Source organism: Lycorma delicatula, chromosome 10 (genome assembly GCF_047948215.1).
Source record: "Lycorma delicatula isolate Av1 chromosome 10, ASM4794821v1, whole genome shotgun sequence".
NCBI lineage: Eukaryota > Metazoa > Arthropoda > Insecta > Hemiptera > Fulgoridae > Lycorma > Lycorma delicatula.
This window is the reverse complement of record NC_134464.1, coordinates 37508855-37525477: the sequence shown is the minus strand read 5'-3', so window position 1 is coordinate 37525477 and position 16623 is coordinate 37508855. Positions and strand designations below refer to the sequence as shown.

Here is a 16623-nt window from a genome sequence, read left to right as displayed (position 1 = left end):
ACCTCTGCCCATGAACTTCCATTCTTCTCCCCTTTTCTGTAACATGTCTTCCACTCCCTTCAACCAGCTAGGATCCCTAACACTTCCACCCAATGCAAACATTCTTTTTATAAATCCACGACACTTCATCATGATCTCTTAATTTTCTAAGACTTCCTCCTTAATCATATCTCTGACCCTTTCCTTCCTTACCCTGTTTATCCTTGCGATTTCCATACTACTCAAGAGAAACTTCATTTAGCAAGCCAGCATTTTTCTTATTTCACTTCTTTTCATAATCCACATCAATGTCATATAAGATTGGTACGATGTAGTAAGCCTAGTACAACACCTAACTTTTTTTGGAGTAATTTTGGAAACTCACATTCGGATTCCCCACACTTTTTAAAAGAAGACTGGTTGTACATTCCTCTCGCTGATCTACTTCCTATTTCCTACACCCTCCTCTAGTACAGTTCCACGACATTTAATGGCATCTTGGAACTGTATATATTAACTGTTCAACAATCACTCAACTTGTAGAACATGGACAGGAAGATGTATCAACATCAAACGATAATCTTTAAAAACACAATTGATCTAAATCACTCATTCTCCAAACCTTTTTGCTCTTACCTCATCATCATCCATCACTAAAATGAATAGAAAGAGTATGTGCTGCTTTGTTTCTGACCATTATCCTACTTTATCTTCTCCTGTTTTTAAACAGTTAAGAATTTCTTCACAAATCTGTTCACCTCATCTCCATTTCCTTTTCTTTTGTACCTTCAATTCTTTCTTTGTATCCATGCTATTGTATAGCATTTTAATTTTGTAAAGGAAAATTTGTTTCATATAGAGCCTTTCTTGAAGTTGCCAAATCACAAGTATAAGATCAACTGTCAACTTCATGATCAGAAGCCTTGCTATGTTCTACTAAGCTATTCTTTGATCTTCCATATCCTCTTAAGATACAACATATACAATGACATTAAAATTAACACGAGTTCAATCAGAACAGACAGACAGAAAGAAATTCTTTTGTAAAATAACATCTTTCTTAAATGAATGTTTTACAAGTGCTCTATATTGTTTATTTGGAATACCTGATTTTTATGGAAAGTGGAGCTTTATTACAAATCAACACAATTATTTAACAATATTTCTAAATACAAAATTCACTTTTCTATAGGACTTTCATCTTTTATTTTATCAATATTCCACAAAGACTTATCCAAAATAAAAAATACACACTTACATATACTTAAGAGACCACATTTAGAGTTTTGAGGTAAGCTACAGAATAGTAATATTTTTAAGACACGTGCATAATTAAAAATAGAACAAGTACTTGTACTTACATTTCCACTTTCTTCAGTTACTGGTGAAAGTATATTCTGGGCAATTTCTAAAAAAAGAAAAATAAACAAATAAAAAGATAAATAATTATATAAATGAAATTTCTGTAAGAGCTACAAGTTAATAGTTTTGTTAATTACATAATATTATTTAAAGTACTTACTAACAATTTAAAGGACAAATCATTAAACCTACTGAAATTTAAAAAAGTTGTCTAAAAATCACATAGGCCAGAATTTACATATATATGAATTATTGTTGGCCCATTGGTAACAAATAGCATTTTTAAATTTAGGTCATGTAGAGCTGTAAACTCTTTTTCTCCAATTTCCTCAAATTTTTATTTTTAGACTATAATTACAAACACAAAAATTATTTCAGAATATGTTTCCGGATACCCATGTGCTGAATAAACTGAACAAAACAATATCTCAAACATTTTTGTAAAAATGATGGCAGAAGAGATAATGAGCACTTTGGTCATCCTCCAGTGCTAATTGTTCAAGTCACTGACATTTAAAAAACCAACAACTGCATTCATTGGAAAGTTATTGTAAGCTACTACCTCTTCATTTCAGAACAATTTTAAGAGCAACACAACTCTTAAAAGTTAAAATCTGATAAAAGTAGTATTGTTCAAGGAAACCCCAAATAGAGGTAAATGAATTGTAAGTTACTTCAATCATTTACTGAATACACAGAATTAATAGTGATTTCATTGAAGTACCTATATTAGCTCACAGAATAAGTAACCTGAAGCAGTAAAATAAACAAACAGTTCAGAAATTGTCTTTAGAAAATGAAAGTACTGGCATATGGTGTACCACTATCCAAAAGAAAAGTATTGAACAAATTTTTTAAAAGCCATAGCATAACATATTTACCAAGGGATTATTACCAAATTAAATTTTTTTTTTATTCCGAAGTTAGATACCAACAAGATATCACAGCAAATACAGGTGAAACCAATAATTTTTTATAATATCTAAATTTCAAAAGGATTGCAGGTCCCCTAAGTAACTTGATTCACATCAGATTTTTCTTTGGACTTATTAACACCTTTGCACAATTGAAGAACCAAAAACCTATATAAAATATAAAACTGAAAAAATAAAATCAATGGAACATTATAAAAGGTATCCAAAAATTCTTAAGTAAAAGCTTGTCTACAGATAGGTGGAGAACATTTTCAACATTAATTATAAAACTTTGGTTTGATAATTTAAAAAAATTACACACTCAACATGAACGAATATGAGATTAATTAAGAGATGTTTGCTGGTTGAAGTATGAAAAACTACACAATGAGGGTTGCTCATTCAAATATAAACCGGAATTTTGTCATGCGGACTGAGGAAGTGACACTGTTGGGGATCTATGGGTAGTTAGTTGGATATGTATGAAAGAGATCAAACAGCCAGCCATGCCCATAGGTCACATTCCCATATCAGTAGCAGAATGTCTGACAGGGAGGTATAATCATCCACCAAATTAAAATCGATTTCTCACCAAAGAAGGTGTCAAATCTGCTAAAATTTTTATTCAACTCCAAGCACAGTTCGGAGATGCTACCCTGTCAAAAACTCAAGTGTTCAATTGGGGCAAAAAATGTTGAACTGGTTATGATTCAGTGAAGAATGAAAATCACAAACATTGTCTGCAGACCAGTGTCAATTATGACAAGTCAGGCTGTTCTTGGCCTTGTAGAAGGTGACTGATGCATAACCATCGTTGAAATTGCATCAGAGATGGGCATAAAGTGTTGGGAGTGTGTGTACAATGTTGTTAGACACTCTTGGACATTTGGACTGTACTGTGTCCTGTGATGAAACTTGGGTTCACCATTACACTACAGAAAGCAAGAGAACAAGTATGATGTGGAGGAAAAGTGAGGAGGTGGCACGAAGCAAGACCAAGAAATGCTTGTCAGCTGGAAAAGTTGTGGCAACATTGTTGACTTAAAAGGTGTGCTCTGCTGGTTTATTTCCTGCACAAACCAAGGATGGTAAATGCAAATACTACTGTAAGTAGTTGAATGATGTTGCTTAATGTAACAAACAATATTGGCAATCAATTCGCAACATCCTCCTACACCATGACAATGCATGGCTGCATTCAGCAGCTCCGACTCACCAAAATTCATTGGACCTCTTGAACACCCACCACACAATCCAGACTTGTCATTATGTGATTTCCATATGTTTGGTTTGCTGAAAGAAGCTTTAGAAAGGGAAAGATTTGAGCATGATGCCGCAGTCAAGCATTATGTACACAATTGGTTGTTGGGGCACTCACCTTGATTTTTTTTTGAAGACTATATCAGGAAGCTACCTACCCAGTAGAAAAAATGTATTTCTGTTGAAGGAAACTATGTAGAAAAATATAGTAATTTACTTGTAATTTTATCTAACATAAAAAGTTATATAAGCAAATTCTCGTTTATATTTAAATGACCTTCCTTATATATCATATCAATTATGTTTCTCTAAGGTTTGTAATAAATAGATACATGCAGTATTATACTCTACTGTCAAAAAATCATTAAATAAACAACTGATTTTTAATTTACCACGATAAACATGGTTTAAACTTAAAAAAAAAACAATTGAAAATAAGACTCCCTACCTAAATATCTGATAAAATATGCTTTCAAATCTTTTTGGAATAACTACCATCCAATTTCTTATTCAGTTGTGATTGTCAGATAATTTTTTAAAACATAATAATCCACCCCCTCTCAATACAGCTGAGCTATGCTCACAAACCTGTTGGTAAGGTAACTCTGTTTGCTACGCCCATGCCTGCAATAACAGTCTTCGGGTATTTATTGCAGTTTTTGAAGGGTTAGACCGAGTTAGAGAATGTTAACTTATCCCAATAAAAAGGTTCAACTCTTATTACAGTGGAGTTTACTGAGTTTTTCTAAGAAATCTGAATTTCTGAAAAAACTACATTCCTTGATCAGATGAATTTTTTTTTGGAGGGCTTACATTTCATTGTTTGTTTAATAAATATATATATTTTTTATTTATTCATATTGGATGCACTTTTATTTTTTTACATTGCTGAAATCTGTAAATAGGTATAATGCATGCATGAGTTAGGATTCCTTTGTTAAAAATAATGGAAGTGCTTTTACACAACAATTGGGTTTTTGTACTCTTATACCTTGTAGAATTTTCTATTGAACTGTGCCTCATTTTTCTCTTTCCACTAACTTGCTATGGTAACAGGACCAGTGGTTAGCAAATTAACTATTCCCAGATACTAACATTTAGTTCATCCTCTTGATATGCTAAACGGGAATTGTATCAGGTTGGGATAATTCTTCAAGGATTTGTATTATACCCAGAGCTAACGCTATCTTCAGATATCATTTGGGATCACTTTTTCTTTATTTTTTATTATATAAATGTGAAATTTTCATAGCAATTTTATTAAAAATTCAATTTTCCCCATTTAGAATAATTATAACTATCAGTTCATCAACGTAGAATGTCTAATTTATGATTATAACTGAAGGCACAATGCTCATCTTAATACAGGGTAATTCAAAGAAACGGGAAATTAAAAAAATTCAATAACGTTAATGAAATATTTTTTTTAGAAAATGAATTTTATTTCATGTAATTGTACAAATGTTGCCATTTTAGGATACATACATTTTAGTTTATTTTTTAAAGATGACATCTTGCAGGTGACTTCCTCTTCTACGTAAACACTCACAAAGTCTCTTTGTTAAATTGTTCATGGTTTGACGTAACATCTCAACTGGAATTTCCGCAATTGGTTCTCGGATCTTTGCCTTCAGTTCTTCCGTTGTAGCAGGTCTACTGTGGAACACTTTGCTTTTAAGGTGACCCCACAAAAAGTAATCGCAAGCTGAGAGATCAGGCGATCTGGGCGGCCATCTAATGTCACCATTTCATGAAATGACACGTTGTCCAAACAATCAGCGTACAGCTGCCATCGATATTCATGCAGTATGTGAAGTTGCTCCGTCTTGTTGAAACCAGGCTGTGTTAAGAATTGGTGAAAATCTCTTTTGTTGTTCCACAACAAAGGTTTCAAGCATGGCTACGTAACGAGCCGACGTCATTGTAATCGCAAGACCGTTGTCATCCTCAAAAAAATAAAGGCCTATAACACCATAAGATGACATAACACACCACACAGTCACTTTCTGGCTGTGCAACGGACGCTGATGTAGCTGCGTAGGATTTTCTTGTGCCCAGTATCTGAAATTTTGCTTGTTAACAAATCCACTGAGGTGGAAATGCGCTTTGTCTGACATCTACAGTTCGTGAACAAACTCTTCGTTATCATTTATCTTCTGAAGCATTACATTACAGAATTGTGCTCGCACAACTGCGTTGTTCGGTTTCAGTTCCTGGACGATCTGCAACTTGTATGGATGGAATAGCAAGTCCTTCACTAACATTCTTCGAACACTTGAACTATGCAATTGTAAAGATGCTGAGAGACGACGGATTGACCGATGTGGACTTCGTGTGACAGCATCTTGTAAAGCTTGAACATTCTGTGGTGTACAGACGGTTCGCTCACGGCCTGGAGGTTTCTTTTTCACTGCCGAACCAGTTTCCTCAAAATTAGATATCCATGTTTTAATTGCATGTGCTGATGGAACACGGTCGTGCCGTCCCAGATTAAAATGACGGTGAAATTCTCTACACACTCCCTCCACACTGTCATTGTTTTTGTAAAACGCTTTGATAGCAAATGCACGTTGCGCACCACTCCAAGGATCCATGACAACTAAATGGCAGGTTAGGTTAGAGAGGCTGGTGCCACTTATCAAGTGGTACCAATCGTACACAGCTACCAACACAACTTTCAAAGTTTCTTTGAATCACCCTGTAATACAACAAAGAAAGCTACTTCAAGCTATCTCAACATCTGTTCATGTTCAACCTCAACATTTTTTATGAAATTGTGGTTCAATTGGCTTATTACAATTTTTTATTTATGAGACTATATTCAGAGAGACATAAGAATGGGGAAGAGAGTTGAACACATTCTATAATTACTTTGTTAAACTTTTAATAAAAAATCCATTATTATTTTGTTTTAAGTAATACATACAGTCAATTACTGAAATACTGTTACAAATTGGATTTTCTTAACTTGGAGTAAAGAATTATAACTTGGAATAATAAAAATTAGGACACTTTATATATTCACAACAATTATACAAGAGTACATTTATTTTGAAAAATGTTTCTCCTTTTTATCACAACCATTTACATTTTTCTTTTTATCTTTATTAGTTTATTTTTTTAATACACAAGGAAATATTTTCTTTTTCATTTTACAATTAGGTTGCAGCAGTTCATCATTGAATTTGATTAAAACATATCTGCCTAGTATTTTTTGTTGGGTAGACCTTAAGATTTTTGGTTTTAGCTTTCATCTACCATGTTTGACCTATTTGGCTTAAATTGTATGTTTTGAGGATATTGAAATCATTTTTGTGGTTCTTTATTTATATAACATTCAAAGAAGCAACAACAGTCATAAAATAAGTAATATCATCCTTATCCTACACGCCTAAGTATAAGATAATGGACCAGTTACCTTATTTTTCCTTTTATGTAAAGATTCCTTTCAGAATTTACTTTCATATCTTATCTTAAAAAAATTAAATATGTCTGTCAATACCCATACATCACATTCATGTCACAATAGTAAAGCTTTTCAAGTTCAAGTACTTTTCATTTTTAAATATATTTTTCAGTTAGTTTACTTCTGAACAGTTGTAAAACTGGGAAAGTCCATAACTATTAACTGTATTTAATAACAAACATTCTTTCAATTCTAGTAATAAATAATGAAAAAATATAAAATGTAATATAGTTACAAGTACTAAAATATAAACTACATATGGTACTCACCTTGTAAATTACAGTGGTTGAATCTTTTTAATGTAATTACAGGCCTATGGATGCTAATTCCTTGTATCATTGGAACAACTTGATTTACTTTATTCAGTCCATCTGCAATAGAACAATTAAAATAAGTTTATATAGAAAATATTATTCTCAGTACAATAATAAACTATAATTTAAAAAAAAAATCTGCCAGTAAACATCTCCTGGCACTGGTTTTTTATTCTCATATAGTGGAAAAATAATGATACATGAAAAAGAGTTACCCAAGATTTATTTTTTAGGGTGGGGATAATTTAGGATGAAATTTCATTGTAAAATTATCATTATATTTTATATGGTATTTTTTCTGTTCCTTCACCTCCAAGATCATCTTCCAAGAAATGTTTTTGATTTTCCTATGTTTACTATGTTAAATGGAAGAAATAAAAAAAGATTAAAAAAATATAAAGTTTCCTACGACTTCTTTTTTAAGGATGGGGAGTGCATTATGATGAAATTAAACTGTAATATTATTACTAAAAGTTTATTATTTAAATTTTTAATACAATTAAAGAATTGAATCCTAACAAATTTGAAAAATTTAAAAAAAATCAGTACTATTAAACTTTTATAGGCTCTCCCCCACCTATAATTTATTTTTTTTTTTGGGACGCTTGCACTACAATTTTGCCTAGGAAGATATTAAAAGAAATTTGGTTAAAAAATATGCAGTAAATAAAGAATGTTTTTAGATTTTTGAAAAGCAGGGATTTTGGGGAAATTTAAAAAAAATGGTAAGATTATTATGCACACATGTACTGAGCTTAATATAAAGTGGGATTAAGTTTGACAAATTTAGAGAAAATTGACCCCCCACTAAACCAACCCTGGAGATACTGACCCAAAAAAATTTTTCTAACAAATTGCCCCCTAATACAAGTCTCAATTTCATCAACATTGGTTCATCCAGCTAAAAGTTTTTAAGCTTCAAACATGCCCATATGTACATACAAATACGCACGTATGGGTGTATAATATATACGCCCAAATTTTTAACATTAAAACAGTCAATAGAAAAATTTACTTATATGCTACTGAATTTTTCTGAAAAAGTCATCCAATTTCAACTGCCTTAATTTTTAAATGATTGTTCATTAACAAAATCAGCAGTCATCTAATACTTGCAATGGACTACCCTCAGTTTCTTCTTGGCAACCACTCAGTAAGTGTTTCCTTAACTTTTGGATCCTTACCTACCCACTGGTTCTCCTTCTTTTAAAGCCCACTCTTCTCATTGAATTTTATCTGTATTTAGAAGTAACTGTTGATTTTTTTTTTAGCAAAGAAACTTTTTCAGCTATCAGATTTTTGCATTTCATATTAAGAGTTATAGTAAAAAAAAAACAAACTTTAAAATAAAAATATGTACGAACACAAAACAAACCATTAATAAACAGTCCAGCTTGCTCTAAAATGCACTACAAAATGGTATGAAAATAGCACGCACAATAAATAAAAAATATGAATCAATAGAGTAAAATTATAAAAGCTACTTTACTCCTTTAATACAATGGTGACAATATAATACAGACAAACAAAAAAATGTATGTTCATTAGCAGGTGGCAAGTCATGATGACTCGTAACCTGCCACAACTCATGTGTCATTTATTAGCCGCCCATTCTCATTATTCCCTCTTGACATCCCAATCTCTTCATCGCATTGGCAACAAACTTATTATGATTACAAATGATCTCTGCCTAAAAATATTTGCAAAATTTGGACCAAATAACCAGCACATTGCCCCACAAAAGCAAAGTAAATCATCATTTAATTTGACAATTTGTTTCTGTTTTTTCAAAATTTGCCCCACTTAACCAGCTGCTCTGATTAACTAGCCCAAATAAGCAGAATGTACTGTATTTTAAAATACTTAACCAAGAAGTAGTTTTTTGGAAATAAATGGGGTACTTTTTCACTTTATGACCCCACTTTTTTTTCATCTTTTCACATAAAAATGAATTAAAAAATATAACATAAAAATTAATATAGCAGGTTTTAGAATAATTGATGAATAAAACATTACAGAAATACCGCAGTAACCCTATAACTCAATAATAAATTAGAGAAAACACAATAACATGCTGTTTTATACAATTTTGTCATTTTAAACATTCTGTATATTAATATATTTTATATATTAAAAATATAAACATTACTGCTTATATTTATAAATATAATCTAACCAAACTTAACCTACTAACCTTGACTAATATGTAATATGTTAAAAATGACAGCATAAAACAGGTTGTCAGTGCGTTTTCTGTAATGTTTTATTCGGTTATAAAACATGAAAGTAATTTTTATGTGAAAAAGTGGATGGTGTAAAATGAAAAAGTATCATAAATGGAAGTTATCAGTTATTAATTGTCATTCCCAGTATGTTAAATATAATAGAAAGCTAAAGACAAGATTTTATTTTTTTAAACTTATAAATATTACTTTTTAAGAACACAATTTACTAGTTTTTAGGAAGATATAAGCAAGTGATTTTTGTAACTCTTACTAAAGATTTATCTAGACCTGCAATGTTAGATTAATGATTAGTATAAGAAACGAGCAGTAATATGTTACTAATCAACTGTATCGAGCATAGTGTTGAAATGTAACTATTAATTTAACAGCTATGTTTAATAGCATGTCTAATTACCAACATTACAGAATAGTATTGATATTTTAAACAGCTGAGATTTTATTAACGGTATTTTTTGACTATGTTTTTTTCTCTCTTTCGTTTTATTATTATGACCACAGTCACATATCTTTATCTTTACATATATCTAACAATAAAGATAACATTATGAAAGATAGTTGAAAAACTCCTAGACTCAGCAAGATAGCCACATAGTGTAGTAAATCACCTAAATAAACAAGTGATTCATGAAATTAGGAAGAAATTTGTTTAAAAACATGGTAAACTAACTTCTGAATTATATGAAGAAAAAAAAAGAACAATTTTGTATATTCCAATTCATAGGTATTGAACTAATTCAATACTATGGTATTGATATTGATATTGTATACAGAATAATTATAGTATTCATAAAAATTATAGAAATTAAAATTATAGAAAAAAATAGAAAAAAAAAAATTAAAAATTAAAATATTAAAATTATAGAAATTATAGTACTTCATAAAATTTAATCCCAAACTTACAAGAATTCCTTGGAACTGATTTGATATCTGAAACAACAAAAGATATATAAAATGATTATATTACAATAAATTTAAAGAATAAAAAAAAAACTGTTAAAAATCTTTAAAAACATTTTTTGGCAATTATAAACATGGCAAGTACAGAAAACATATAAGTAAATACATAGAATACAAGAAATCAACATCTTATTCACAGCCACTATGATGTGGATTATATTGCACTTGATTTATGACTACTACTACAATCTAACTTGTTAACTTATGCCAGCTTTAGAATAACTTTTCAAATACTCTAAAAATTGAAACGTTTTCCTTGATATTTAAATTATGACTTCTTTCTAAGTCCACTGCCACTGCAACAGTTTATGAATATTGTACTTTAAGAAAAATAAATCTATAAAAAAAAAAAAAATTATTCATTAGTTAAAAAAAAAGAAGTAAAATATTGCAGCCTAAATAATTCCCACATAGCAAAATTATCTATCTTCACAGAATTCAAAACATAATCTATTAATACTATGCCTACATGAAGTCATCAACCTACCGAGTATAACTAAAAAAAAAATGACAAGAGTGCTTAATCATCATTTTTGGAACATGCATCTTGCTGCCCATCATTCCACTTCTTAATTCATATCCCAGTGCAAAATATTGTTGTCTTCTTTCATCACAAATTTATCATAGCTTTAATTTGTGCAAACTTCACAAGACAATTTTGTTCATAAATAATTATGATTTTTTTTTCATTAGAAAAGTAAAATTAGTAATAGTAGCATGAAACATAAACTGTCTGAGCATAAATAAAATACTTTCTTCTTTTTAGTAAGCAAATGATTGGGTCCTGGATGAAATGATATTACCTGTGAATAATTGATTTAAGTGTTGTTTTCTGCCCTTCCTAGCATCGTCACTCTAACAATCATAGTTGACACGTTTTGGAGTACTTCCAATCTCAAACTAGTTTTGGCATTCATGTGCTAAAAGAATGGGGATACACCGAAACAAGTCAACTACGAATGTTGAACAACAATGCTAGGAAGGGCAGAAAACAACATTCAAATCTATTATGATAATTCTAGTGGAAATATAAAATAATGCGTTAATTTTTACCTGTGAAAACATTAAATAATTTCTACATAAGATGATAAAAAATTCATCAAAGACAAGTTATAAACCTCCCGCCTAAAAAAAGTGTTAAAAATGTTAAAAAATGTAACAACCGTTAATTTCTGTTGTAAATTTTTTTAAGCAATAAACTGACAACAAACCACTTTTCATAAGTACAAGGCATCCTAATCTGAAACATCAAAATACTTTAAACAAAACAAATCTTATAGATTTTACTTTTTTTATTGCAAAGTTTTTGATAAAATAGAAAATATGGAAATATGGCTACTTTTAATCACAGAAGATAGACACTTTAATAATAAAACAAACTAATCTCTCTTTTTAAATTTAATAATTTCCAATAATTAAGAAATGTATAGAAGTAACCAAACATGTGTAACATAATCAAACATCTTGGAATATAATAACAAAGATCTAAACATGCTTGAATTATTATTATACAAAACCACATTAAATGCACTAATACAACAAAGATTGAATTTTTTATCATCACAAATTAAAAATTTCCAAATAACTTTAATACAGATACCATTAACAATGCTGGCTACTGAATACTCTACTACAGAAGTCATAATTAGCTAGAAAAGAACTTACAAAGAAAAAGTTTCATTAATTTGAAGATGAATCATTTAGTACATTTTATTTTAAAGTGTAACTGAATTTTGTTATACTATTCAACGAATTATTTTATTTAGTTCAAAATTAAAATATTTGATTTTTGTTGGCTAAATAACTTAAAATTTACTAGACAAAAATCATAATAAGATAACAAATATTTTAATATTTTGGCTCCTTGTATTCTTTGTAAAAAAATTCAGTGAAATAAATACTTATAAATTAACCATTTTATTTGTGTCAAAAGTAATGTAAAAAATCAAAAGGAAAAATACAAACATACATATGTATATAAACAATTTATAAAATTTACTAAAGAAAAGATATGTTGATTAATGTTACAATATTGAATTTTTTCAATGAAATGATTTGTAAGAAAAATCTATCCAATCAAATTTTATGAGTAATCAAGTAATAATAGTAAATAATCAAACTTTAATAAAATACACATCAAAACTTAGCCTTTTAAATTCTAAATATTTTGATTCTGTAAAAAATGTTCACACTGTCTGAAAACTGGATTTTCTTTTAAAAGAGTTTTTAGAGCACAAATTTTAAAGGCTTTACTTTTGCCGATAGCACATGAGATTTCATAACAAATCCATTTTAAATTTTTAGTCATTAATCATTATGCAGCAGCATCTTGGCCTTTCATCTGGAGGTTCCAGGTTCAAATCCTGGTCAGATGCTACAAAAAATTCATTATCATCCATTGGTATCCACCTGTAAGTGGGTGTAATCCTGATACTATATGCACAAATAAACGATGGTACTTTAAATGGATCCATGTACAATGTAAACTCACTCATGCAGACTCCTAAACTAAAAATTATAATTAATCTAATGGACCAACAGAAAATTCTCATCATGGGACTGCAGCAAATAAGAAACACCGACCTGGATGCCATGGAATCTCAAGGACATACGCTCTACAAAGGTACACCTGGGAAGAGAGTGATGAAAAGTGTACCACACTTTAGAACAGGTTTTTTGGTCAGCCTTAAAATAATAACCTCTGTACAAGAATTCAAGTCACAACCCCCAAGAATATCATGCTAAAAGATCTAATCAAATCTACACCATAATAAACCCAAACACCATGATCTTTCACACTAATAATAAAAACAAATCTTCAAAGACTGTAAAGAAACAGAAAAGTTCTGGAATCTACTCAACCAGATCATAAATAACACCCCCCAAAGATCACATTAAACAACTAACTGGAAACTTTCAGCTCAATTAGGCAGATAGAGATACCATGACATCAGAAAATGGGCTGCCCAAAAGAGAACAAATCAAAACGGACAGTCTCATTGATCTCTGCAGAAACCACAACCTAATCTCAAAGTCTACATACTTCAAGAGGTAACCTTAAAAACTCAAAACCTGGAAACATCCTAACTATACTAAAGGAGAATGTGTACTAAATCATGTCTTCATAGACACCACCACAAACAGATCTACAACATAAAAGTCCTCCAAGGTGAAGACAGGCTCAGACTACTACCAAGTCAATATTAATATTAAATTTACTCCCCAAAAGAAAGCAACCAAAACCAAGCCCCTAAAACTAAAAGAAAAATAGAACCTACCCAACTAATCAAGAATGACGATTATCAAAAAGCAACAAAAGAAATAACAATCACAGATAAACTCAAATACCTAGTCAACAACCTTAAACAAAATGTTTTGAATATTTTAGTTTGTTTGCATTTTGTTGTTAATTTCTACTTTAAGTTTTTATTTTGTTTTAATTTTTGTTATTCTATTAGGTTTTGTATATGTTTTGTTTTCTAGTTGTTTTTATTTAATTTTCAAGTGTGGATTTTTAAACTTTCGTTTTTTGAAATACATACATATATCATCTTCATTTTGATGTATACATTATGAAAATTGATGGTCCAATTCAAAAATATTTACCAAAACCTCAACTCTGCATAATATTTATTTCTAATACATAATATTAATTTAATTAATCCACTATTCAATTTTACATAGAATATAATGGCCCAAAATCTCGCTTGAGTTCGTTAATGGGCAAAATCAGATCATGGGGGTGGAAATGGGGATTCTTTTTTTTGAAAAGCAAAATATCACTATAACTTTCTTATTAAGTAAAATAACGAATTCGTTTAAAGTTCCTAATATTCTTTGGATAAGTGCCTAAAACTAATCTAAGAAAAGGTTTTTGATATCACCAACCACTGGCCCAGGGAGTGGAAAAACTGGGGTTTCCCTTAATAGGTACAGTATCAAATCGGTTTAAAGTGGTCATTAGTCCTTCAAACATTACCTAAAACTTTTGTCTGAAACAATTTTTGATATGACAACCCTTACGGAACGGGATAACCAAAATGTTGCTGGAAGTGTAAGAAGATTGGGTTCATATGCTAAACATGTGAAACTTTTTTTCACATGCAACCACTGTTATGAAAATTTAAAGTTTTTTTTTAACTTTAAGGTGCAAATCCTTTTTCTCCCCAACTTGGCACCAGTGAAACCTTCCGGCGTGCCGAAAGGGATTTTTTAAATGCTATATAGTCTGTAACTTCTTCTAATAATCAATTTCCATCAGTGAAAAGTTTCATTAAAATCAAGCCAATAAGTCCTTCAAATAAAGGAGTTACACAGGCATAGAAAAATTATGGAAAACATCCCTATGGCATAAGACTAAAAAGGAAAATTATTAAATTCTTTGAAATGTCAATTTAGAGATAATTACTTCAATTTTATTAGTACAGATATATCAAGGATGAAAATGCAAAAATAATTTGCCAAATCCTTGTAGGGAATTTAGTCAAGGATTAAGTCTTAACAGCTGAAAACTATACATACTGGCTAGCCTTTGTATTAGGACTTCAATTCAAGATTTTTAATTATCATCTACTAATAAACTTAAAAAAAAAATTATCACCAGGTAGAATTCTCAGTACAGCTGTTTTTACTAAGTTAGGTAAAAAAATGTGGTTTTAGGTTATTGTAAAACCACAACATACATTCATTCTAAACAACTAAAATCTCATTTATTTCATAATTACAACGTTAGATAGCGTGAAATGTTATTATTGTGAACACTTCTACCAAACACAAAAGGGACCTTAACTTCACTCATATGATTTACATATGTGAAGATAATAAAAGGTCGTAAAGGAAAATTTACTTCACTGACGCAGCTGGCAGAAATTGTATAAAATTCTACTACATCCGGTTTAAACCATCCTGTGATCACAGGAAGTGAAAGCAGAGATATTTTTGTTAGAGTTTACGACTAACTTACATATTTTACAAATAATGAATAAAAATTATCAAACAGTTCAGCCATTTCTGTTTTTCTTATGAAAACAAAGGAGTATTTTCTAAACCCACTGGACTGGTCTAATGGTGAACACGTAATCACAAATCAGCTGATTTCGAAGGCAAGAGTTCTAAGGTTCAAATCCTAGTAAAGGCAGTAGTTACTTTTATACGGATTTGAATACTAGATCATGGATCAGTTTTTTTTTAATGGTTGGGTTTCAATTAACCACCCATCTCAGGAATGGTTGACCTGAGACTTTACAAGACTACACTTCATTTACATTGATACATAACATCCTCATTCATCCTTTATAGTAATACCTTACAGTGGTTCCAGAGACTAAACAGAAAAAAAAGAGTTATTTTTATAAAGAAGTAAGTAGAATCTTCTCCTGTAAAACACAACGTGACAACTGAGATTGAGACTCAAGTGGACTTCCCTGGAGCTGTTCCCTTAACAGGATTTTCTTTAAAAAAAATGTCGTTTTGATAAATTCATTGCTACTATGATGAAAATTACAGAGATATTTTATGCTGTGATCTTGGGTGTCCACCAGTTGTAAACACAGAACCATCAATAGCAACTGCTGAGATTCAGGTACGAAATGAGGATACAACTTCTGCATCCCCTCCTCAAAAGGGCCAACAACACAAAACAATATAATTTTTAATATTAAGCCATGAAAATAATAATCTTTTTCTTAAAAATCAATTGTTTAATATACCAGCATTCAAGTTGTAAATACTAGTGTTTACTATTTACTAACGTAAATTCAATTTCTATTTAAAAACTGAACAAACAGACAACTCATTTTTAACAGTTAAAGTGATATAGAAAACATACAAATTCAGTATATACAGAAATAAATTAACAGTTAACTTACCAAAACATGCATTTTTAATAGATCTTTTTGTTTTATTTAAACATTCCTTTAGAATATTTTTACTTTCACCTAATACTTCTGTAAATCTCAATGCTGGAGGAAAAAGATCATCAATTTTTCTATTTAAAGCAAAGAAGGTGTTTTCGTAGTAGTTCAGTTTTTCCTACGAGAAAGAAATCATAATAATGTTAAAAAATAAAAGCGGAATAAATTGCAGACTATCAGCAGAATGGAATTATTTTTACTTATTACTTTTGT

At 30.2% G+C, this 16623-nt stretch overlaps 1 protein-coding gene across 5 annotated transcripts in view; it reads right to left on the bottom strand.

The window, feature by feature from the left end:
* Positions 1-16623, bottom strand: part of LOC142331241 (uncharacterized) — a 90924-nt gene that overhangs the window by 61015 nt on the left and 13286 nt on the right. For all 5 annotated transcript variants that reach the window (XM_075376998.1, XM_075376996.1, XM_075377000.1 and 2 more), the window contains 4 exons: positions 16366-16528; positions 10442-10468; positions 7251-7352; positions 1341-1387 (listed from right to left, as the gene is read on the bottom strand). In XM_075376998.1, the coding sequence (XP_075233113.1) occupies positions 1341-1387; positions 7251-7352; positions 10442-10468; positions 16366-16528 (339 nt within the window). The remainder of the gene's footprint in view (positions 1-1340; positions 1388-7250; positions 7353-10441; positions 10469-16365; positions 16529-16623) is intronic.